This window comes from Protopterus annectens, chromosome 7.part1, assembly GCF_019279795.1.
Source record: "Protopterus annectens isolate FY-2018-M chromosome 7.part1, PAN1.0, whole genome shotgun sequence".
Classification (NCBI taxonomy): domain Eukaryota; kingdom Metazoa; phylum Chordata; order Ceratodontiformes; family Protopteridae; genus Protopterus; species Protopterus annectens.
Genome location: NC_056740.1, coordinates 28,743,482 through 28,770,632, shown reverse-complemented (window position 1 = coordinate 28,770,632; position 27,151 = coordinate 28,743,482). Strand labels below are relative to the sequence as shown.

General features: G+C 40.7%; 1 protein-coding gene across 1 annotated transcript in view; it reads right to left on the bottom strand.

Moving 5' to 3' along the window:
* The window catches only part of RUVBL1 (RuvB like AAA ATPase 1), an 876,627-nt gene that overhangs the window by 817,943 nt on the left and 31,533 nt on the right, over positions 1 to 27,151 (bottom strand). Inside the window, exon 2 of the mRNA XM_044078536.1 lies at positions 9,574 to 9,660. Coding sequence (XP_043934471.1) covers positions 9,574 to 9,660 — 87 coding nt within the window. The remainder of the gene's footprint in view (positions 1 to 9,573; positions 9,661 to 27,151) is intronic.

Below are 27,151 nucleotides of genomic sequence, written 5' to 3'. Positions count from 1 at the left end.
GTGCAACATACAAACTAAAGTCTACTGGCCTTTAAAATAAAATGCTGCCCTAAGCGAATTCCTATCACTGAGGCCAGGAAACTGGAGTGCAGTTTAATTTGCCAATATAGCTATCGAATTGCCAGGAAACCGGGGTGCATTCTGTCTTATTTGCCCATACAGCTCTCTTAACTTAAAGAAATTCTTCCCAAGGACCTCCCCTTTCCAAGTGGGGTACCTTCCAAACTATATAATCCCTTGCTTGACTGAGCTGATGCCTGGAAGGGACAATGAGGAGCCAATCGTCCAGGTAGGAGAAGACCTGTATGCCCCGGAGTCTCAGGTGAGCCACTATCACTGCCATCACTTTGGTGAACACCCTGGGGGCAATGGTGAGACCAAAGGGGAGCGCTCTGAACTAATAATGATTGGCTGTAAGCTGGAAGTGGAGGAACCTCAGAGCACCTGTCCATTGCATCCTGAAGGTCGATCAAGCACATCCAATCATACACCTGCAGGAAGGGCAGGATAGACAGAAGGGTGACCATCTGGAATTTCATCTTGGCCACTGACAGATTCAAGATGGAGAGATCCAGAATGCGTCTCAAATACCCCCCCCCCATCTTCTTTGGCACCAAAAAGAACCCAAAATAAATGTCTAACCTGGACTTGTCTGGGGGGACAGGTTGGAGGACTCGCTTTTCTAGCAGCTCTGCAATTTCCAGGGCTACATCCTCCCTCTGTACGGATGAAACATCCAGGAGGTGTCTGGGTGGAGGAGGTGACATGAGAAAGGGGATTGAATAGCCTCTGGATATAATTTGCAACACCCAACGATCATCCGTGATGGACTCCCACGCTGTTAAGTGTAGCGATAGGAGACCCTGAATGCCTCCGGAGAAGAGCAGCTGGGCAACCCTGTGGGGTTGCTGCGCAGGTCTCTCAGAGAAAGGCTTTTGGAGACCCTTGATTTCTTGGACCCCCTCTGCCTCTAGGGCGGCATCGATCAAATCCCCCTCTGCCCCTGGGAGAAGGAGAGTAGCTCAGATTTTCATAAACACATCTTCTTAGCCTCTCTCAGATTCCTCAAGAAGGTTTGTTAAGGGGCTGAAAAGCAGACCCCAATGGCAGACAGAGTCTTCCAGTCCTTCGCACTCTAAACTAAGGTGTCACATACTGACTTCCCAAAAAAGGGAGAAACCGTCATACGGGGCATTCGTAAAAGATACCTTAAAGGGATCCGAAAAGGCACAGAGCCAGGCGTGGTAGCTGATAGCAACACCTATACCGGCAGCTCTAGCAGCACCCTTGGTTGCATGGAAGAGACAACGCATAGACGTGTTAGCAATAGATGTCAGCGTGGACCATTCTGGAGGACAACACTTTCTTGTCCTCCGCCGATATGGTCCCGGGGGTAGACTCAGCGACCTCCTTGATTAGGTCTCGCTGCAGCATAATCACATGTGCCATATAATTCAGAGCACACACAGTAAAGGTCGCTGAAGCATACAACCACATCCCAAAATGGTCCATCATCCTGGACTCAGTCAGGAGGGTGGACCGTGGAGCTCTCCTGGGTGAGCTCATTCTTAATGGAAGCTGCCACCACTATGGCATCAACCAGGGATCCTTTAGTCCAATGGGTCCTGCCCGAAGGGGGACGCGAAACCTTGTCCAGGCCATTTGGGAATGGGCTCCACTATAAATCGGGTTCCTTCCACGCCAGAGAGCTGTAATAAGATCCAAAGGATCCACGGAAGGGGACAACCAGGAAGTAGAGGGCCCTGAGCCAAATGTCTCCAGGAACAGATTCATCAGAGTTATTTTTTGGGCAGACCACCCCCCACACTGGCGTGGGATTTCTATGGCGTCTCCAAAGGAGACATTCTCGGGGTGAACCTTCCCCTTCCTCCAAATCGAGGTCTTCTGTGAAGGACGCCAGTGGGGAGTCCAAGTGCCTCCTTTTTCACGTACGTCTGCGAGGAACCTCCTCAGTGGATGGTCTCTAGAGAGGACTCGCCAACTTCTCACTGCTGCCAAGAGGGTGCACCATGAGGCAAAGAGGCAGCAGGCGGTCCCTGCGCCAGAAACAGAGGGAGCCAGGACGGACTCCTAAGACATCATCATCAAAGGTCTCGATAGGATCGAGAAGACCCTCTCCACCACATCGAAAGCCAAAGGGGAATGAACCTCCTGGGAAAGAACAATGGCCACAGCTGTAACCCTCTGACCCAGCGGGGGAGGCCAGAGCCAAACCTCCAGGCACAGATGACAAAGGGAAGACTCTGCTCCGAAAGGCTCAGAGCAGACGCCATACCCTCGGATCCAGCGCTGAAACTACGGCTCCGAGAGCCAGATGGATCAGAGCTAGTCTGATCAGACATTTTCAGGACCACGGCCATCGTCAAAGTAAAAGGTACCATCGAAGCTGACTCCTCGACACCAAATGTCCTCGGATCCAAAAGGCTCTGAAACTGGAGGTCAGATCGAAGAAGGAGTAATAGGGATAAACACAAATTGCAAGTCCCCTGCTCTGGAGGGAGAGGGGGCAGGCAAGCCCCCTGCTCTGGAGGTAGAGGGGGCAGGCAAGACTCCCAACTGTATCGGAGTGCGGATAAACTTCCACATCATCCTATCCAAATCTGCTTGGAAAAGGCTGCGAGTGGAGCAAGAAGAGGAGGTGATCGACACTGGCCTAGAGGAGCGGTGAGGGTAAGCCTGTGCCGTTGATCATGTCCAAAGCTCCTGCGGCTCCAGAGAGAATGGAGGGGAATGGAGCTGGAGAGACTCCATCCTCGGGGCCAACCTAATTTTCACCAAAGGGCCTGCCAAAGCAGAGAGATCCGAGGATTGCTTCCTGGCTCTGTCCTTGGACTTGGCTGTTTTGATCCATCCCCAGACCTCTTAGCAGGAGGTTGAGTCCCAGAGGCTGGGGCAGAGACAGAAGTAGAAGCTGGGGCAGAAGAGGCCTGTGCCCCAGTGGTAGGAGGGAGAAGGCCCTTCAGAATTAACTTATTTCTCCTCCCCATCAGTGCCCAGGGATTAAACCCGGCACAGATGGAACAGGTGGTATTCAAATGGGCTACCCCAAGACATTCAACGCACAGTGTGTGGCCATCAGCTGCAGCGAGCACGTGGCCATACTGTGCATTTTCGGAAGCCTGGTTTGTGGGTTTCTGACATACTCCCAACCACTTGTGAGTTTCTGACGTACTCCCAACCACACGGCCCAACACACTTACTCACACAGAGACCACACGCATAAGTTAAACAGGAAATAGAAAGTTTTTGTTTTTTTTTTTAACCGACGCAGAGAGTGTGAGGGGAGGTAGAAAAACAGTAAAGAGGGAAAGTATATTAGAAAAACAGAGCTAAAAGGAATAAAAGTCACTTACCCAATAAATTTAGCAGAGAGTATGGATCACGACATGGACATTAGCGCGGCAAACAAGATCTGAAGGGAGGAAGGAGACTGGGACATTATGGGTAGGGGAGGAGCTTTGAGCTCTGATCAGATGCTGGAGATGCGGCCTAATCGGATCTGTGCCAGATCCGGGAACCCACAGGTTGAAGATCAAATGAAGACAACAACTTCAGAACAAATTTTTTTAAAGTCCTTGCACTGCACAGAATAGCAAGCTGGTACATTATTTAAATCATACTTCCTAATAATGATTATGTGCTCATACATCCTAGCTCTGAGCGGGCACTCAAGTCTTGCCCACATAAAAGGACAAGCAAGTCAGGCATGAAGCAACAAACAAACCCTGTTGTGCCACAGTTAAATTTACCATTATTTCTTATACTCCTCGTACATGTAACCTAGTTAAGGGTGGAATCATAAACAGATCAGCATTGGGGGCAAGCACCACACTTGATCATGCCATAAGAAACACTACACCATTGGACATTCTCAACTTTGACCTTAATACTCATCCTTTTTTTTTCCTCCCCCCCCCCCCCAAGAAGAAGATGGGTACAATTCCCAGCTTATGGAGTGCTGTACAAAGTATTAAAGCCAAATTCCAATTGTTGGTGATGTCCTTAAGTTTATAACCAAACTGACCATAAGGAATAACCATGGCCCTTTCAAAATTACCTTCCTGCAATACCTTTCCCTCTAGATCCCATTTCGGTCATACCATCTTTCTGAAAAGTAGTGAGGGAGACCTAGTACAATGACTATGCAATACAAACTACTTCATCCCTTCAACTAATTCCTTTGGGTAAGCTCTCTCAATAAGAATCTAAGAAAGGATGTCAGATTCAGCCCATCAAATGTTTCATCATTAGATACAAGTGTAGACAGCCATATAAACTGTCCCTTTTTTAAGCACGTTTAATACATTATCACTTGTGACATAGGGAAACTTACAAGTAATCAAACCATATTAATAAGTTCAGATTTACAAATATATCCAACAATGTATGCGATGCATAATTTATCCTCGCTCAAACCTCATTCCTCCTCCAAAACATTTTTCTGCACATACTGTTCCCATAATTTTCATTTTTTTCTATGCAATATACTCCTACGTTTTTCTAAAGATCCCACTTCCTGTTTCTGTATCTCTGTTACAATATTCACAACTTCAAGTGCAGTTGGTTTAGATTTTGATTTTCTATTTTTTGGGGGGTCAGACACCAAAATTAAGCTTCACAAGTGGCCTTGCTGTCTATTCAATTCAGATCCTGTATACCAACCAGCTCAAAAACAAAATCATTTCCTTATGGACAATCATTTTCTCATCTAGTACTCCTGAGAATACTCTGTAGGGAAATTTTAAAGTCTGCCAACTCATTACACTCAAAAACATATGTTCCCAGTTACCTCCCCTCCCCATCACACCTCCTGACATTTCCATCTACTGGAGGAAAAACGCTTTGCATAAATACTTCTACACCCCAAGCAGACTCCAAACACTTCCAGGCAAAAATCCTAAATCTTCTAGACTTTGTTGTATATTTGGGAGGCATATATGTCCATCCATTGTTTCTTTGTGAACTGCAAACCTTATCCCTCTTCCAGTCTATAGTGACCTCTTTTGAGCGATTCCTATGATTACTGTGCAATATTTCATATGCTCTACTAATTATCCCTTTTATAATGGCAGCTTCTGTTCTAGATTCAATTAAAAACTCAACCAATGCAGGTCTTTCATTTAGGACTAGCCTGTCCCTTTCCCTTTGTCTATATTTTGATATCAATCATGAATGGAGAAGGTAATCACCAGCCTGCGTCCAAATGTCTTCTTGGCTTCGTCCCATTCTATTCCTTTTCTTCTCAAATTATTTGTTCCCAATACCTTGGTTCCTTTGCCAGCTTCCTCCAGTTAATTCCAGCCATATTTGGTCTATTCTCTGCACGCCTAACTGTAGTAATCCCGAATGGCTCAGTTCTTGGTATACTTTCTGCTACTTTATGAACCGGCTTAGTTCTTGGTATACTTTCTGCTACTTTATGAACAAAGCATTCTGTTATTCTCCTTAAGGATTTGCATTCAAAATCCCATTCTTTCCTTGTTTTTGTATTACCCTCCTCCCTGCTTCATCACCATCCCTTTCCACTCTGAATTGTAGCTTTCTGCTTGTGCTATGTACAACAGCCTAAAATGCATAGCTCTAAAACATCCCTTCAAATCAGGTAATCCTAAACTTCTTTGTCGTGATGGGAGATCAACTTATTCCACTCGACTCTTGCCCTCTTTCCCTCCCAAATAAAAGTAAACTTTTACTGTCCACAACTTCTCCTCTGGCTGATAAAAATATACCTGACCTATATATAAAACTAAGTGGACTAAAAACATTTTACTGCTTACATCTTGCTATCAATATCCATACGCAGCAACTTACAGTTTCTCAGCTTTTGTATTACCTTTTTTAGTCTCTTCCCACACATCCTTAGCTACCATAACCAAATCCTATTTAAAGCTATACTCCTAAAATACTTAGTTTTGTCATGTCCCTGTAAATATGAGTACTGCGGGACCAATTCATGTGTGGGCACATTTTATCGCTATAGCCTTTGTCTTCTCTTCATTAATTTTATATCATCACAAAACACTCATACCGGCTATTTCAGAACCCAAAGTCTTTTTAAGGAGTTTGATCCCCTTTACCTTACTGTGGCTACTAATAGATTTAAAACAGTGCCAAGTCTGTTGATGCTAAATTGAAAACTTTTTTTCAGTGATAAAGTCTGTTTTAAAGGATTCCTGGCACTGTTTACTAAATTCCATCCTCGCCAACATTTTCAAAGAATGGTCGTTGATAACTACTAATGTCAACATTTTTTTTGGTTATGCTTCACCATATGGGGACTTAATGAAGCTCTAGTTACTGGGACATTAACGATCCAGGATGAAATCTGTTGGAAGAGTTGATAGTGTCTGTATTAATTCGCAATGTTGAGGGGGAATATTATAGACAGATGAATGGGGTGGCCATAGGGGTAGCCTCAGTACCTATCTTTGTGAATATTATGTGCCATCGGGAGCAAATATTTGTAAACAGTACCTACTGACCCCAAATTTCCCTTTACCTCAAGTTTTTACATGACATTATATTGTTTTGGAAAGGTAATGTTATGATGTTAGAAGACTTTTTAAGCTACCTTAATAGGACTACTGTTTTTTTGTGTGTTTTTTTACAATTTAACCATCATTTTGATTTCTATCAGATCAATTATCTTGATATTAATATTATAAAAAATGTCAAGCTCTTCAAGTATGAATCTATGATTTATAGGAAACCTTCCTTTTCCTCCAATTCATTTTTGCATTTTACTAGTTCCTATCTTATCTAGTAAAAATTAGTTTGGTTAAGGGACAATTTGTAAGGCTGCCTAGACTTGTATCAAATGATGACACATTTGCTGTGTTGGAAGTGGTCATCCTTTCTGAGCTTATTGAGACAGGTTACCCAAAGGAATTAGCTAAAGGGATGAAGTAGTTTGTACTGTACAGCTGTATTAATAGATTTACACCCATACATCTCCAGAAAGATGGTATGACCCAAGTGGGATCTAGAAGGAAGGGTACTGCAGGAAGGTAACTTTCAAAGAGCTAAGGTTACTTCTTATGGTCAATTTAGCTTTAAGCTTAAGGACAATGCCATGAAGAACTGGCATTTGGCTTTTAAAACTTTTGGCAGCTCTCATAAGTTCTGAATTGTACCTACCTTCTCCTATAACAATGAAAGGTTATTAAGGACATTGGTTACAAAGGACATAGCTGAGAATATTTGCTGCAGTAATGTTTTTTATGGTATGAGTAAGCGTGGTGCTTGCGCCAAGTGTCAATTTATGATGGTGCCACCAGTAACTTGGTTACACATACGAGGAGTATTAGAAATAATGTAAGTTCAGTTGTGGCACAACAGGGGATTGTTCATGCTGCATCATGCCCGATTTGCTCATACTTGTGGGCAAGACCAGCCGAAAGCCAAGGATTCATATTAGGAAGTGCGATTCAAATAATGCACTTATTTGCCCCATTTTATGCAGTGCAAGAACTTAAAATTTACTTTATATAGCTGGGAATTTGTCCCGCCTGGAAAGAATTACTTGAGTCAAGGGAGCTGTGCTGGCAAACTAAACTGAATGCAACTCACTCTCCTGACCTCTGTGATAGAATTTCATGGATTTTTACGTAGCGGCTGGATTTTACTTGGCGGCACTTTTTAAAGGCTGATAAAATTTTGTTTGTGTATTATTTTACACCTTTGCTTTGAATTTTCTGGTCTTTTCTACATTTTTCAACATATATAAATAAAAAAGAACTAGTTAACGTATATAAATATATGCCTTACTTTTAAAAAAGAACTAGTTAACGTAATGGTGTTCCATTTTAAATTAGTGCACTTTTACCTTGGTTTTTAGTGCCTGGATTTAAATTACTGTATTTTAATGTTTTCAAGTTTGTGACTGGCTGAATATGAACATGTAACCCATTTGGTTAGGTAAATGTTGTTGTTTCCATTGAATGACACTCTGATGTTCATTTTTAATGGATGAAGGAAAGCACTTTGTATTTCTCTATTAAAACTTGGTGGTCTTGATGTTGTGCGTCTGCTGACATTTCTTTTCATATCTTATTTTCAACACAGACAGTTGTGTATTGTCTTATTTTTATTTTATTTCTACTTAAGTTAAAGACATTTTTCTTATAAATGCCTTTCTTTTTAGAAATACTAGTAGTAGTAGTAAAGGAGAAAATAAGTTGTAATGTCTACGTTATAAAATCATCTGAAAATTTCTAGCTCTCCTAGCTGAAGTGTTCTAAATAAAGCCTATAAAATGTTGACAATGTTCAGGATTTATTTCCTAGGTAGAATAACCAAACTGGAAATCTTCAGGGAGTGTTTTAACAATTTTGTTATCTCCTCCTAACAAAACACTTTATCCTTGTATTCCACAAAGGTGGACTTAAGCCCTGACTAAGATTCAAGCAACCATGGACTTGAGCCCTGACTAAGATTCAAACAACCAGAATAACATCATCGATGCCTGCAGGCGCTACATGAAGTGGATGGAATTAAGTGTTCGCTACTGGCTCACCCATCCTGAGGGGAGGAAGGCAGCTCTGGTGCACCATAAGGGTAACACCTAGTTCAAGCACTCCGAGTTATCCAGTAGAGTTTCAGCCTGGTATAACCAGGAAACCCAGGGGAACTCAGCAAAGGCATGCCTGCCCTAACCCTAGTGAGGCAGTGACAGTGGAGCTCAGAGGAGATACAAACAGTTAAACACATGCTCACAGGGGGAAAAGGGCGGGCTCCCCCACAAGGAACAGCAAGCTGGCTTTCTTCCCATCACCTGACTCTCACCAGGGAAAACAAGGCCAATCAAGATTTCTTGGTAGGAATGAGTGGGCCAGAAGGCTCTCGCCTAGCCTGGGAATGGCTCCTGTTCACCCCCACCCAAAATGGACCGAATAGGTGTGGGTAGTGTGGTTACTTGGTAAGGTCCAGGGACGGTGCAAAAAAAAGTATTCAAGATGGAACTCTCTAGGGAAATTAACATATAAAAAAGTATTTGCTGCTGGAATTTTAAAGGGAGACAAGCACACAGACATACACACCATACGTACAACATTGTATACTCACATGTACTAAATATGTATACATACACGAGTAGAGGGACACACACATAACCAAACATCAGAAAAAAAAATAGAGAGTGTGGCATTTACCACTGTCAAACTCAACAACTATCAGAATGTACTTGAAACACCACTGACTTCAGCAAGCAGAAAAGAACGAAATGAGAATGCACTCTCCTACAGTGGGACTACCTCAAAAAGAATTTGCATCTCCTGCCCATACTCACATCCCTAAATACTATCTTCTACCTGATGGCACACAGACTCCAGTCAGACATAGTATAGTACAATTCTTTCTAAAGATCTTGCCAAAATACACAGAACTCATTAAATGCCAACAGTGGGCATCTACAGTTATTACTGTATACCAGTAGGATCCAGTTAGCACTGCAGTGCAGAGTCAAGCTCTGCATCCTTAACATATCTACTCATAGCTGAAACAACTATTTAAAATGTTTCAAACAAATTAAGTTAAAATTGGTATGATAATTACCTTGCCAGTTCCTGGAGGTCCTGCAAGCAGGACTGCCCTTCCAGACATCTTCTTTGACTTGATAAGTTCCACTATGATACCACAAGCCTAAACATTGAAAATACTGAAATGTTAAGTTCATTCATTAAAATTAGCATAACATCTGAAAAAAAAAGCTGCAGACATTAATTTTTCATAGATTCATTGATTTTTACTACACTAATGACCCAGCAGACCCTTTCTAAGCCAAGACAAGTTTTCCCGAAAGAACACTGGCATCCTGTACCAGGACACTGAGGGCCAGGTATTTATAAGCTACCTCTGTCCATAGGGACATGGGTGCCAGCCCCGGCGTAAGTTTCTTATTTCCTATTTATTGGTGTAGGTTGTGCTTAAACTGGGCAACAGACAAACTCAGATGCACATGGATAGTAACCTGTTGTATAACTACCCGTTACTGACACCATTACTTTGTGGCATCACTTGGCTTTCAAAATACCCAGAAATATGATCACATATGATATCCAGAAAAAAACACCGCAAAGAAAAAAAAAATTAAAAAGACAAACTTTATAAATGTTTGATTTCAGCTCTAGCACCACAATTAAAAATACTTATTTTATTGTATTTAAAGTTGGTCACCAGTGTAAAACACTGATCCAACAATGGCCAACTGCAGGCTCAGCTAGTGTTACATCATAATGTAACAAAATGTACAGTGAGCATACAATAGTTTACACTTAACAGTAACCATAGAAAAACTGACAATATATGCATAGAACTAACAAACCAAATACATGTACAGTTACATAAGTGACTAGAAGGGAGAATATAACAAAGTAGGACAAATAAAAGTGATGGAGATATGGGTAGCAATACTGTACTTCTCCGTAAATAAGACCTAACCAGAGAATAAGGCCTAGCATGGTTTTCCAAGGTGGTCATGATACAAGCCCTACCCCAAAAATAAGCCCCAGTTAAGATAATAAACACACAACGGATGTGTTGAATTATAAAATATTGACACCTGTTGACTGAGGTTATCGTACTCTGCTCGCCATTTTTGGACCATTCGGACTCCCAACTTCTTCTCTTCCCAAAAAGTTGTAACAGTCTTTCCCCGGGAGTCCTCCACAGTTCTTACTGTAACCCTAATCCTCACTCACACTTGACGTTTGAGATCCTTGGCCCATAAACACTGGCAAGTATACTTTTATTGGTGAAAGTAAAGACAATGCACATAAAACGTGCACACTTGATAATGAACGGGTGTGGTTGTGTCTTCTTAACTGTCACCATTTTTGTTGCCACTGCTGTCTCACAAGTCTTCAATTAACCCCGCCCCCCCAGACAAGATGAGTGCAAAAAGAAAGAGCTATTCCGTCGAGTACAAGAAAGGAATCGTGGATGACTCCCAGATAAAGAATCTGATGGTTTTCTGTAACGAGAAGTTGGATCTCCGAATGGTCCAAAAATGGTGAGCAGAGTACGATAACCTTAGGCAACAGGTGGACGAGGGAAATGCTAAGAAGTGCAAGTGTGGATCAGGTCGGCAACCATTACTTCCTGAGCTGGAAGGCATCATCTGTGAATGGACTGCTAACAGGAGAGCAAAGGCTTTGGTTGTGCACAGGGCTGATATTCAAGCATTTGCCCTTGCAATGGCAACACAGTTTGAATTCTTCTGGGGATATTTCTAAGCATCATAACACTGGCTGGATGGCTTCCTTCAGCGATATGAACTGCCTCTAAGAAAATCGACAACACTGTTCAAGCTGGAAGATACTGAAGTTATTAAACGTGCACTTGCATTCAAGTCCTTTGCCGATGGCATCGACTTTTCTAAATACCAACTCTCCAACAGGATTGCTATGGATGAAACTGCAGTGTTTATGGGCCAAGGATCTCAAACAATTGATCAGAGGGGTGCCTCATCAACGTACATTCCCTCCACTGGTTATGAAAGTGCACGTGTTACCTGTATTTTGGCAATTTGTCCAGATGGAAAGAAAACCCCACCTCTAATCATTAGTAAGGGCAAGACAGATCAAATTGAACATCTTTCAGGCATTTACATTCTTGAAACTGAAAAAGCCTGGTGCACACAAGCAGTTATAAGGAAGTGGGTCGATGTAATGCTGCCACTTGTTTTGTGAGGTGGCGAAGAGGTCTGTTAGTCTGGGATTCAGCCAGCACTCACTGAGCTAGAGACATGAAGAACTTCCTTCAACAGAGAAGAATAGATCAAATAAATAATGATTCCCGCACAAATGACTGCCCATCTCCAGACTCTTGATATTGCAATAAACAAGCCATTAAAAAGGACCATTTGAGCATGGAACTATGACTACAATGAAAACAGAAAGGAGAGAAATCAGCATGGAAACTTTGTGAAGCCTAGCCTACAAGAGGTCGTGACTTGGGTGAAGAATTCACGGGATAAAATTACTAACAGCTGTGTTGCCAATGCACTATGAGCAGGCTACATGGACAAGCAGTGCTCATTGAAAAGGAGAGCTGCATTGCTGGGCATGACAGACTGGGACCAATGGTTCTACAGGAAATGAAGTCTCAAGAAATTCAGGGGTTGAAAACTTATGTCATTGACATGACTGTATTTGAATAACTTTACTGTTAACAGGGCAACAGAATGGATTGCTTCTGCTTTCAGCTGCCAGCAAGCTGTCAGTTTTTTGACTATTGTGTACAAAAGTAATGTTTCATTATCAAGGGGTAATTACAGAGTAAGGCCACTAGTTCCCAGACTTTATTTTCATGACTTTCCATCATTCTTCTCTTACGGTTTGGGTAAGGAATAAAGAAAACATCACCACTAAAAAAGTGGCAATTATTCACCTGTTTTATTCCCTTCCACCAATACACATGTATTGAGATTTTTCTGCACTTTCGGTTAAGCATGAAATATTGCACTGCGAAAGCAAAGGTGCAGATATTCTGAAGTTGAAATGTTTGTTGCACTATTTATGTAGAATTCTCACACAACTGTTAACACGTTACCTAGAACTGTTGCCCAATAATGGAAAAGTACCAAATAAATGTCAGTTTGTGTACATGAATAAATATAGATTATTGTACGGGGGGGGGGGGTAAGGCATCCCCTGAAAAGCCCTAATGTATACTTCAGTGGGTGAAAAAAGTACAAGACCCAGCCTTATTTTTGGGGAAATAGGGTAGCTTAATTACGAAAGCTAATAAAACAGCAGTAAGAAGAAATGGTAAAACATCTATTTCCATCCCACTACAGTGGATGGCCTTCAAGGACCCTTTTCAAGTCCCCTGTTGTACGAAATATTTATTAATCATCTCCACTTAGCTTCTAACTAAGGCATTACCATACAGTAAGCAGATGATTCATGCAATCATCTGTCCTACTAAAAGCATAGACTCCTGGATGAACCACCATAGAGGCCTGGCTGTCTAATATATAGCTGGTCCTTAACCCTTTAAAAAATAATCGTATTTATCCCAAAGCATTCAACTGACAAAAATAATTTCCATATCACTTCTTCTAAGAACACAAAGAAGAAACCAAGTCAAACAACTTCTAGGAGTCAATATTTAAGAAAGTTTAAAATTTGATCATCATATAAGACAAGCGGTAAAAAAGACACCCACCAAAAGTGAGGTGCTGTCTACTGTCAAACAAGAACTCACAGATAATGCCAGAAAGGTATTGCTTAATCTCTTATCACTACACTACTTTACACTGCTCATCTCTTTATTAACCTACAATCCATTCAACTCTCAGTATAATGAAGGTGGCAAAATTTACTGCCAATCGTCAGCATAAGACACAACATAGCTTGGCATTACTAAAAGCTTCAGTGGCTAGAGCTAAGGCATTACTTCACACTTTCTCAATCACTTCCCATAAACTTCTCTATTGTCCAAAGAAATGCATAGTTTGAAAAATATTCTCCAAACTTTTTAACCCAAGTAGACAGCAAAGACCACTAACATGTACCGTTACAAAGGCTAACAGCTCAGTTAACAGCTCAGCTGACGACTCTCTGCATTCCTTTTTCCTGGCCAAAATTTGGAACTCCTCCTCACCCTATGAAACCCAGCAAACACCAACTCTTAAGGCACAAATAAAAGAGAATATCAAAAAGATACCTGGATCTGTACATGCACAACTCTTCAAAGACAAATGTTTTACCCTTTACTTGTTCCTTTTCTTTCCAAGGACTATATTCAATTAGTCCAAAGTCTCCGGGTTTGTCCTCTACCTCTCCCTCTTCTTACTTCTACCCATCCTAACACATTCTCACTCACCTCAAGTCTATCCCCTCCATTTTCCTCCTTATCCCTCCTATCAAGTTCATTTGCAAATATGTTTCATAGCTCTTTACATGATGCTATTAATTGATTTTGTTTAAAATGTTGCACATTTGACAATTAATTATACCTCTGTTTACTATATTCTTTATGTAATTTTTTTTTGGGGGGGGGTTCCCCAGTGCTTTACTACCCAGAAAAAAAAAGTTCCATATTGCATTACATGATGCTGTTATTAATGTTACCGTTTAAAATTTGTATACTTTTCTATTACTTACATACCTCTGTTTATTAGAATCTTTACATAATTTTGGAATTTTTCTGGAGCTTTTCTCCCAGGGCCTCTGCTGAAAAGGGGTGACTTTCTGCCCAGTCACACTATCCCAGTAAACAAATTCAATGAATGAATGAATAAATATTATGCACAGAACCACTGTTTAGGATGAACAAGTCAGATGGATCGGATATGTGGGAGACAAAGGTACTACAGAATTGGAGTGACATGCTATAGGAAGAGAACTGCATTCAAGCTGTTTAAGTAAAAAGACTGTTTGAACTGTGGCATTCCCTTACTTGCTCCCCGCTAGTCATAAAATGTTCTTAAATTTACAACAACCTTTACCATAAACAGGATGAATTATAAAAGGAGGATCAATACGAAACAAACACGTTCCCCAGGTTCATTGTGGCAGTGTATATTGTTGCCTAAAATAAAAAAAAAAAACTGGGGACTTGCAACTTTAACTTTTTATTGTTTTGCGTGTCCTCACTTTAAACACCTGATCTATAAGAATAAGCTCTGTCTGATGGATGGTTGGGACTTGTACCTCCAGCATGTAGACCAGTAGGCGCATAGTCCCTTGACAGGACTCAAACCCCTCTGGGACTTCCCTTAGGCTTGCACCTAATGGAGTTTTTTCATGCTCTCCATATGGAAAGGAATAATTTGCTACCACAAAATAATACCAAAAGGAGACAGGAAGGGCTTATGAGAAGAAATAAAAGGGCCAGATGGTGAAACAGTGTCCTACAGCCAGAACATCCTCTCTTTGTTACAGAACAATCTTAAAGTACATGACAAATGCGCTGAGTGCACGACAGTGAGCACAGGTCCAAATCACTATCTTTAAAGAAAGAGGGCTATGGAGAGCATACCTCTGTGGCAATGAATAAAGATAAGGACTAGGACATAGCTTCCAATATTTAGCACTTGCCATATGAAAAAAGACAAAACAGCCACAGCACATCATGCAGGAAATACACTCAATGCGTTACTAATGTAGAAAAATATAAAAAAGCCTGGGAAGTCCTGTTTTATAGAACATTAAATGGTGCAAGTCTAAAGCCACGAACAGAAAGTTTCTGGACTTTCATGACTTTTCTTCCTTTGATAAGTGAAAGAAAGGTTTTCTGAACTGTCAGATTAGAATTAAAAAGCACATAGAATTTCAAGCGAAGGAGTACATGCTTCCACCGACAGGAATATGGACACCAAAACAACTTAAGTGAACAGAGGTTAGACCCTGTAACCACCTTACGCAGATGCATTAGTACAAATTCGATCCATATCTCTGTGAAGTATTAAGAAACCAACCAGACTTGAAATTCAAAGTGAAGTCTGCAAAGACTACTGCTCCAACACAATGTCTTCTATGATTAAAAACTCAAAACTCAGTTCAGAATCTGAAAGGAGGCAAGATGAGATTTCAGAACAAACTAAATGCCCCTTGAGGTGGGAACTGATTTTTAAGGGCAGTCTCTGCATGAAACTCTCTGAAACAGTTTAAAAAGAAAGACTGACAGAAGTCAGGGTTCCTCCATTGCTGATGTGGAAATGGCAAATAACAAGCAGAAATAACTATGACTCAGGCCTCAACTACTCCTTACATAAAGTGCCTTGAAATACTCAAAAAAAAAGGAAGAAGCAAAAACATAATCCACTACCTAATCAATCACCTCAGATGATAAAATTAAATTTGGCACATTCATTTTCTAGGTCAAAGGTTTCTGAGAAATCCTGGTAATAGTAAGTTTATTTACACAACTATACTTCTATAATAGACGACGTTCAAATGATCACTGCTAAAGTAGCCTTGGCTATATGGGTTATATCCTGCCAAGTATAGGAAAGCCAGATTCCAAAAAGTGAAGAAAAACAAGTAAAATTACATGCAAGAACTGCCATGTAGTACAATAAAACTATACACAATGTATATTACATTCAGTGACTAAAAGTAGGAGAAGAAATGTCGGAAATAGGCATTTCTACTCATCTTAAAAGTTGGCAAACAGTTTTTACAATACATGACTTGGAATTGTATACATCTTACAGAGTGCTGCGAAAGGCTTTAAGAGCATTGCCATTGCAATGCTAAAACAAACAGTGCGAGATGTAAAACATACGATCAAAGCAACAGTCTCAGTTACATGTGTAGACATCATCCGAAGCTGCCATACACTAAGCAATGCATTGAAGTTGACATTGGATAAGGAAGACTGTGAATTAGCACTCTGGCATAATTTGCGTTACAGTCAGTAACGTCAGAAAAGTACATTTCCAAGCAAAAAAAAAATTGACTGTTACTGCTCTTCCTGAGTCATACACAATGTGACGAACTACTAATCATTACTTCACATACCAGTTTTAAGCTTAACAGAAATATTTTCATCTAAACACCATGAATTTTGGCATGCGTGCACGCAAAACAGGAAGAGGAATTTTGCGATTGTTTCTCATCCTGACGGTAACCCAAACTTATTATTTTGCAATAATGAGTTACACCACCACCTTACAGTGTTTCCTGCACTTGTTTTGATTTCAGGATGTGCATTTCGCAACCGCGAATATCTGGCTGCAAGAAAACGCAAGTACGGACCAAGTTGCTTCTTCTAGAACACTTCCAGAATACAACCCTTTCCAAAAAGCCACAGATGAAGCCAAGGCCCTGGGAAATTGAAACATGACCCCACCTGGAGCCATCTTCTTGTGGTGGGTATAACAATGAGACAACCATTTGGAAATGGTCAGTTTTGACACAGTTTGTCCTTTTTTTTTACTTTCACAAGAAATGCACAATGAGAATTTCTGAAAAAAGTCGTCAAGATAATACCAGAGTTGCTGAAATGACCATCAAATTAGCCTTAATTAAGAATACAGGCCATAGAAGAGTAACTCACACAAATACTGTAGAACCTGAGAGACATTAGCCCTGAATGAGTATGGATTCTTTTATTTTATTTTATTTACTTATTGGCATTTGATTACAGGGAAAAGTCCACTGGGCCAAGGTAAGCCAATTTTCGGTGGAGGCCCAGGATACAAGTTATAGTCAAACTTACATAAAACTTGCATAAAATTCATACAACTTACATAAAAGTTTCCAAAAAAAGATACATTTCAAGGGGAAATCAAGAACATTAAAGGAAGAAAGAAAAAAAATTACAAGAAATTATGCAAAGAATTTACCTGAAAATTATACACAAGAGATAAAAGTGATGAGACATTAAGCCAACAGCAGAGTTAAACATGGTCAAAGCACAGACAATAATAGCATGGCAGAATAGTTAAAATGTTATACAGATTATGCACCAAAGTGTGTGTGTGTGTGTATATATATATATATATATATATATATATATATATATATATATATATATATACATATACATATACATATACACACACCACACACATATATATATATATATATATATATATATATATATATATATATATAAAATTCAAGACTTATTTAGGATAAACAATCCCCAGGATTCACGAAGCCTTCGTGTAAGAGTTATAACTCTTACACGGAGGCTAGTTAAACGGCGTGATGTCAGCATGCTTTGCATATTCATGAGAGCATGCTGAATCACACCTACATCTAATCTAACACAGTCTGTGTAAGACAGTAGGGGGCGTGTCCGTAGGCTGAGCCCTGCAAGCGGACACGCCCCCAGAAGTGTAAAAGTGCCCAAAGTAAAACACCCACAACAGAGTCCACGGAAATGTGAATAAACACAACACAACACATGCCTCCACAGACTATGAACATAAAATATATTTAAATGAACATGTTATATATTTTTTTTAAATTGTAAAGATGTTTAACCATGAGTGCGCTCATTTGCGCGGGCGTGCCCGTAGCGCAGCTATAGTTAGCAGTCAGTGGGAAAGCATACAAGAACTAAATATGCAAAATAAGCCAGGAAGCAATAGCGTAGCGGTAGAGATGTTGGCTGAAGAGCAGGCATTCATGGTTCAAAATAAGCAGGAAACAAGTCCCTGACAAATATGTACACATAAAACCACAATTTATGCAAAATGTAATAAAACAGCCCATTTATACTGAAGACATGTGAGGTAACAAAAGAAGAAAAAATGCCAGATGTGCTCATAGCTGAGCTACAGTTTAACAGAGTGAGTGCATGTGGCCGTAGATGAGCAGTGGTTTAACTGGCGCAAAATGAGTGCCCATAGCTGAGCAGTGGTCTAACATGCTAAATCTATGTGCCCCTAACTGAGCGTAATATGCGTGCAGATAGCCAAATGAGGCTTAAAGCAGCGTACCCAGTTTGCACGGAGCTGCGCATCGCGCAAACAAGCTAACCGACGGGCAACATTGAGCAAGCCGTATCAAAACTGCCTTTACACAGACATACCCCTCAGCATGTCTAGACAGTCATGAAAAATAAAAAGCAGTGGCCAGGTTCGAACCCAGGATACTATACACCATAGTCAAGGTACAGAACCACTAAGCCATGACAGCAGTACCTTTAAATGCAATAATAGCTAATATATAGGAATGAATACAAACTAGAGCATGACAATGCAGGTTTACTGAAGTTGATACAATTCCAAAATGGCCAATCACAGATATGTGCGGGAAAAATGGACTATATAAGCCCCATATGCGGGAATACACAGCATAAACGATTGTAGAACTGACCTGCAGGAAGAATGACAGGAGTAGGAGAGGGTAGTTGCTTTCGAGCACAGAGGTGGGGTGTTGAGGAGTCCAGGTACATGGTCTGGCTCCTAGTCCATAATCATGAAGCCCAACTCATGCAGGGCCAGGTCCTCTGGGGAGCATACAGGGCCGAAGGCGTGGGACCGGTTGGCTCATGATCTCACCAGTGCCACAGGGATTCCAAGGACTGGTGAGCAGGTCCGTCACCACCATGCAGACCTGAAGAGACGCAAGCAGGACCAACTGAACCTTTGGATCCAGGAGGCCCGGCAAACACCCAACACCCCACTACTGAGTAAGTAACATTTAATTATGTATGTAAGAAATTAAACTAGCTGATATTATAGAGATGTGTATTCCAATATTACTTCATTTATATTACAGCTGCAGGTGTCCGTTCTGCAAACCGCAGAGCCTATGGCGATAGGCTGGTGCGGTTGCGCCACCAGGCAGGTCAGTAATCCACTACCAGTAACTGTAAAGAAATATAAAAGTATGACAGTCAGCAAAAGAGTGCAGTGTAGTCAGTAAGGAATAAAATCTGCAAGTAACAGTGTGAAAGTGTATGCAAGTATTGCTTGATTACAAAAGTGTGTTTCAGCCTGTAAGTTTAACCTAAAAATGAAACTGTCCGACATATATTCTGAAATAAAAATGCCCTGCTTGTAAGAAAATAGTACACAACCTGCAGCAGGCTGAAAAGTATAGCTGCAGAAGATGATGAAATCACATGTGTGAAATATATCCCTGTGGAAATACTGAAACATGACAGAAGTGAGACTGCTGGAAAGGATTGTAATAACTACTGGTAAAACATGTCAATAAAGCCTAGAAGTACCATCCTGAATAGTAAAATGAAAGCAAGTGAGAGTGTGAGAAAGTGTCATGAAACCAGCAATACAGTAGTAATAACCCCTGAATAAAGTATACTGCAGTCAAGACAGAATGAAATGCATGTGAGATTCAAAACCAAACAGCAAAATCTGTTCAAAGTGTTGCTGCATCTGGAATGTGTATCCCAAAATCTGGATGTGTTGCTCTCAGTGTGCAATATGCAGATAGGATGATTGTCTGATATACCAAACATCCACACTTGTCTACAGCTATATAAAGCAAATGTAGAAGGATGATGTAGCTGAACAAAGCTAGATATGAATGTGTATGAAGAACCATAAAATGTATATTGATGTTGCAGTAACAGTCCTATCACCAAGTTGAAATAGTTATCATATAGGAAACTGTAGATAGAACAGTAGTGTGTATATAACTGTAGCTATTAGAAATGTACAGCATATGTATTGTTATTTGAAGGTGTTAATATTACTTTCTTCACCCCACCCTATAACCACATATAACCCATTCCACGTGAAAATGGTATGTGCAATCACAATTAACACCCCTGGACGTTTGTCCTGTTGGGTCATATATATGTGCATGTCCGTTGATGCCCTGTTCATACATCCACACTTGATGGCCTGTTGCCATCAATTAACCCTGCATGTTGTTGGACTGCGTATTTCTGTTCAAATTATGCATGTGTTATGCACGCTGTTCAATGGTGTGAATATCTGGGTGTTTGGTTAATGGGAATACTAATGCATGCTGTTACAACTAATTGTGAATGGTATTATATGTCACTAACCCAAACTGTCATGACATAATGCAAAACATAGGACGATAGGGAAGGCGGGTTCCAGCGGACCCACCTCTCCCACCTCAGCTGGCGAGTGCACCTGGCACTAGTGCCGAGTCCGGACCCTCCTCCGGTGGCCCTGTGCCACCTGCGGGTGGAAGCGCTGCAGGGGATGGGGCTCGCCCCCCCTCTGCAAATGTGGCCGGAGGAGAACCACCACTCACCCTCCGTAGCGTCCGGACTGTGGTGCATAGGGAGATTCGGGACTCTGTTCTCGAGCCCCTACGCCAGCTCGAGGCATGGGTGGCGCAACTAACGGGCATGCCTGTTGCCCCGCCTACACAGCCCCATCCTGGGCAGTGAAGGAACAGTGGCAACTGCCTATGGGTGGGGATATCAGTTCCACTGTTGCCATCTGTGGGCTCATGGGCTCTGGATATCCAAACCTCCGTCCCCGTCAATTGTGTAACCCCACCACACGTGTCATACACTGCCCCTGTATGCGTCTTGTTTGTCTTGTCTGTTTACCTACCCAACCTACCTCCCCAGCTGTACCGACTTCCTTCACCTGACATACCACTCACCTGAAAAAAAACGGGGCACTCTGTACCCACAAAAAAATTACGCCCCATACATAGCTGCCCATACCGCACACATTTCTACTGGACATGGAACCTATCAATTAGAATTGGCTGTACAACAAGTATTATTGTTGTCCTGACACCTCTCTCAGGGGTGGAAGGTTTCAAATGTCACACCAAAATTACATACATATGCACAGCTGTTGCTGATGAAGAAATGGGCAGCTATGGGCCTTACCTACATCCCTCCTGCACATCCCAAGCTTGTTTCCCTACTGTCTTACCCTTTTTGTGACCCCTTTTTCACCACTTTCCTTTCTCCCCATTTTCTTTTCTTTCAAAGAAAATATTGCGGGTGTGCGCAAGAGTAAGCACGTTTAAGCGGTTGTAAGCTGGTGTGCGCGGAGCTAACCGCCAGTGCGCATGCGTGAGCTCCGCGCAAACCAGCGCTAACCCGGTTACAACTGCTTAAAAGTGCCTTAGTCACTTTGACTGACAGGTCCTGTACTCGGCTCAAAAGCAAAATAAAACCCCACTGTGAGTCCCGAACGTAGGACCTTGGAAACAGCAGTCTGCATGACTTACCACTAAGCCATGACTCTTATACAAGAACATTGTGCTAAAATAAATATATCATGTAATAGTAGGAATGAATGTAAAGGGAATATAGATGTGTAGTACACAAAACATGCCATTTGGAATTACTATCAAAACTAGTGGATTTCCATAATAGTAGTGTGTGAACAGAAACAGCCAGTGGAAGCTAGTAGGTAATAATGTCACTATAGCACCTTGCAAGCCGCACTCATACTCACAGCAGGATAAGCACTGCCCATACCCCACAACCTCTTACAGGAACACATCTGGACCAAGTAATAAAATATGTGGAGCAAAGGCCCAAAACCAGGGACACATTACAAATAATGTTACAACAAACGCAGACAGTTCAGAAAGTAACAGGGTCTGCACTTTGTGGGATGTTTGGAAGGGTATGCAGTCTGAAACTTGAATGTTTGTCACCATATTCTGACTTAAGCCCAGAGTGACTTGCCAGAAAAAGGTGTGCATGAGATATTGACCAAAATATGAGGCAGAAATGTGGACAACCTGCAAATATCTGTACACATGATGGGTCTGACACCACTATATTTGAATAGTTAAGAGCCTAGACGTAGCAACAGTGAATGACTTACAGGGATGCCCCACAGACCCCATGTGAAATGTACAAACAGTAGGCAGAAAGGTGTAACGCATGCAATGGTAACTATGGAGTCCTGAAAGTATTCATCACTTGCATGGCAGAAAAAGTGTAGTAATACATATGCTCATGCTAACCCACAGTCACAACTGCAGCATACCAGACATTTTAATGGGTGTACCCCACTGATATGTACCATTCCATGAGGCACATAACAGATGAACCTGAAAGTCTCTGGGGCCTGCTCAGCAGCATACTCAAATACCCTAATAGATGTCAAGGCCCACATCATGGCCACACCACACTGCATGCTGTAACACCCTAACAGATATAGCAAGCATTCCAAGGTGTGAATGTACATGGAAAATAGGAAAGCTACAGCAGCACACTACAGTCAAGACACCTAGCAGGCATACAAGTAGTGACTGTAAAGGGCAACTATTGAAGCCTTAGCAACAAAGTGCAAGCAAAAGTGAACGGAAAGCACACACATTAACAGTAGTAGTAGTTGTAGGTGTCAGTGTAGATACACAGTTAGTACAGGAAACTGGAGAAATGAATGGAGGAATGTTAATCTACAACACACCTGGAAATATGAGAGAGATACCAACCTTTACACTCACAGAACATTGTCCACAGTATAACAGCATGGTCCCTGCCCTTAAAATCTGAAAGGGCTACGCCCATCTCACATACCTTTTTATTGCACTGTTCTGAAATCACAGAGAGAACTGCAATCAGTACACAACTGGCTGCATGCAATTAGCAAATGCTGGCTAACAACTGGTGCAGAGGCCATCACATGGGCATATGCAGATACCTACAAAAGTATGCTGTACTCCCAGTCCACACATGCAATACTTTCATTGCACCCTGAGAAGGACGTGAGAGACAGACAGACAGAGAGAGAGAGAGAGAGAGAGACAGAGACAGAGAAAATTGTAATTAAGCAGACACAAACAAATTGTTCAGCAACAGCTACCTGAAAGCTGACAACTGGGAAGTGGAGCAGCAAAACAGAGAACCAGACGGCAACACAAGCAGCTGTGACAAACACAGGTAATGTAAAGTAATACTATAAATGTCTACATACTGTGAACCCTCCATATATGTGTCATTGGTCTGTATCCATATGTATATGAAGAGGTGTAAAAGGCAGGGGACATACAGCAACTATCAGTGAAGGCTGTACATACATTTGTATGTGAGAGCATCTATGTGCACATATCAATGCTGGTTGATTGTAGGTTGTAGTGCCATGTACAAAGTAGGTTTCACAGTTATGTATGTTTAGCCGTATGTTAGTGTGTGTATACAATATGGTAGACGAATATGTTGATATACCTGTCTAGCATATGGATACGTATGTATGTCAACAAATGTATGTGTGTGTATATATATATATATATATATATATATATATATATATGATATGCATATATGTATACATACATACATAGAGAGAGAGATGTAGGAATACATAGACAGATGCAGATAGAATATTGTACAAACATATCTATGTAATGCACACATACAGATATAGATATATGTAGATACATATACTGATCTGACTATCTACAGGTATGACTGTATATGACGACCTGCAACACAGCCTGTTCCACCCCCTCTATGTCCCCCCCCCTCCACATCTATAGCAATATATGTACATCAATATATATATGTGTGTATATGTATACAGACATATATACATATATAGATATATCTATATACATATATAGATATATCTATATACATATATAGATATATCTATATACATATATAGATATATCTATATATATATATATATATATATATATATATATATATATATATATATATATATATATAGATATATAGATTATATATAGATATATAGATTATATATATATATATATATATATATAGATTATATTTATATATATATATATTTATATATATATATATAGATTATATATATATATATTTATATAGATTATATATATATATATAGATTATATATATATATATAATATTATATATATATATATATAATATATTCCAACTCTTCTCTCTTCCATTACCCTTGTTAAAAAAAAAAAAAACAACTTTATTTTTTATATTATCTGGTTAACCTGCTATGATGTCATGTGAACTTTTATGCCAATGTATTTTTTTATCTGATTATATTATTGTTTTTATTTCCTATCTTTCTTATGTAACCATTTATGCCTTTTTGTAAAAGTGTACAACTGATGGAGCTTTTCTCCCCGGGCCTCTACTGAAAACGGACATATATCCAGTTGGACTAGCCCGGTCAACAAATGTAAAATAAAATAAAATAAAATAAAATAAAATAAAATAAAATAAAATAAAATAAATAAAGATTATATATATATATAGATTATATATATATATATATATATATATGCATAGATATATATATGCATATATAGATTATATATATATATATATATATATATATATATCTATATATATATATATATATATTTCTCTAGATATATATATATATATATATATAGATATATATATATATATATATATATATATATATATATAGATATAGATAGAGATATAGATAGATAGATATAGATATATAGATAGATATAGATATATATATATATATATATATATAGATATATATATATATATATATATATATATATATATATATATATATATATATATATATATATATATATATATATATATATGTAGAGAGAGAGAGATGTATATAAATTCTGAGTGAGGCACATGTGTACAGATGTATTGCAACAGGTGCCTGGTGACAAAGGCATGGAGTGAACACCAGTGCCAAAACCGGAGTACCATACCACATTGCAAATCACCTACACCAGTAACCACCAGATATGTGATTGGCTGCCCACCACTGCATGTGTCAGGGGTGAACAGGGTCATAAATGTGTACAATAGTGGCCCCAACGATATTCACAGTGGCACACTATACCTGGAATACCTGCACATGGTATGTGTCAGTGGACATGGTGTGTCAGCTATGGACATGTAGGTCGGTGTACCCCTCCACACCACATAATGGATGCCATGGTATGGACCTCACATGACAGCTACAGATATGGAGAAGGACACAGTGACATGTACAACACTGTGACAATGCACTCAAACACATTACCAATGCACAGTGTGACAACACCACAGAGTACACATATACTACCCACAGTGGTTACCACTCCCGGATTTACATATGCAAGTCACACCCATGACAGATGTCCAACAACCATAGTAACACCTCACACCATCCACAACCTAAATGTCTGCTGTGTGTCGTCCGTGCCACTGCAATAGAGTGCACATGTGGAGGTAAAAGTTCCTACCCATAGATAAGACATACCCTGCAATAAACCACACAGTGTTAAGAAGCAAGACTCCCCATGAGTGCATGTCACACATACCCCTGCTGAATGTTAGTCAGATTGGTAATATGCCATACGAGTCACCCTGTGTAACTGTGCGACAGCAGCAGGTACCATCACACCACATGTGTCACAATGGTCAGGGTAGCAGAACAGTACGCTGCTGTAGTCCCAGGGGCAATAGCATATTGTACAGTATTGTATTGTAATGTAATGTATTGTGTTGTATTGTATTGGTATGTTGAGGTGCCTCCTTCGTGGAGTGGAACCACTGCTGCTGTGCACCAGTGTACAAGTACATATCCTGTAGTCAGGCTAGTGTTACATAGCACTTCTATATGTGTGTTTAGCTCCTGTCAGAGTTTATGTAGCAGGCAACTGCGGATACCATCAGGTCCCATTCATGTTGTGTATTCTGCTGTCCTGAGGGTGGCTCTCACCTTGACATCTGTGATGACAGGGAGGTTACAGTCAGCTGGGATAACTATGTCTTATTTTGGGGGAGAGGGCGGGGTGACACCTGCACTGAACCTGTCTGCCACAATGTTGTCAATATCTGTGGTGTCAGTGAAATATGTGTTGTTGTGTACTAACTATGGGCATAGAGGATGGATCCTGACCAGGTTGCCAACATAACTGAAGAAGGCCTTCTGGTTATCTGTAGTGTCCCTCTAGATTTCCCTCTCAAAGTTACCCATGGATGTTTGTATGATGGAAAATAGATCCTTACTAGTGCTGCTCAGACATGCCCTCCCTTTATGGAATTATGCTCTGTCTTGCAGTAGCTTCCATCTTCTGTAATACAATCTGTCTATGGCTGGGGTCCACCAGACAGGATGCTGTCCCTTTGTGGAGAGTGTCTTGGTCATATATGGGATTGCATGATCCATGCATTCTCGGAGATGTCTGTAGAAAGCAATTGTGTAGGGGTCAGCATTGTGGGTTGTATCTGCCACTGGCCCAGTGGGCTGAAAGGATACCATGTCACTGTTACAAAGTGTAAAGTTTGTATCTGTAATGTTATGCACTATAGTCGTTTGTGCTGGTGGTGGAGGTGGGATATGTATATCCAGGGCAATCAGTGTGTGGTCAGCTCACAGTAGTTGATGATGTTGGCCATACAGTACCTAGATACAAACCAACAGAGTGAGGAGCTGCTCTTGACCTGAATCAGTGTTCTTACTGCTGGGGTTTGGTAGTATGTCGTATGGAGTGTGCCAGGTACTGTTGCACAGTTGCTGGCTGAGCACTGATACCTGGCCATCTACATGTGTATCCACCAATAGACAGACAGATGCTACATATGTGAGATATGTTGTATCATAACAGTCGAGTAGCATGTGTAGTATGTGTGCCAAATTCTGCCGACATATATTGCTGATACCAGGTTATTTTCTTTCTCAGGTACATGGCCCACCCGCGGAATCCCACCTACTCCACAGCTGAGGATGACGAGATACACCAGAGCCTGGTGCGGGATTATGCAATACACTTTTCCCGCACCAGCCAGAATCAGCAGGAGAGGGCTG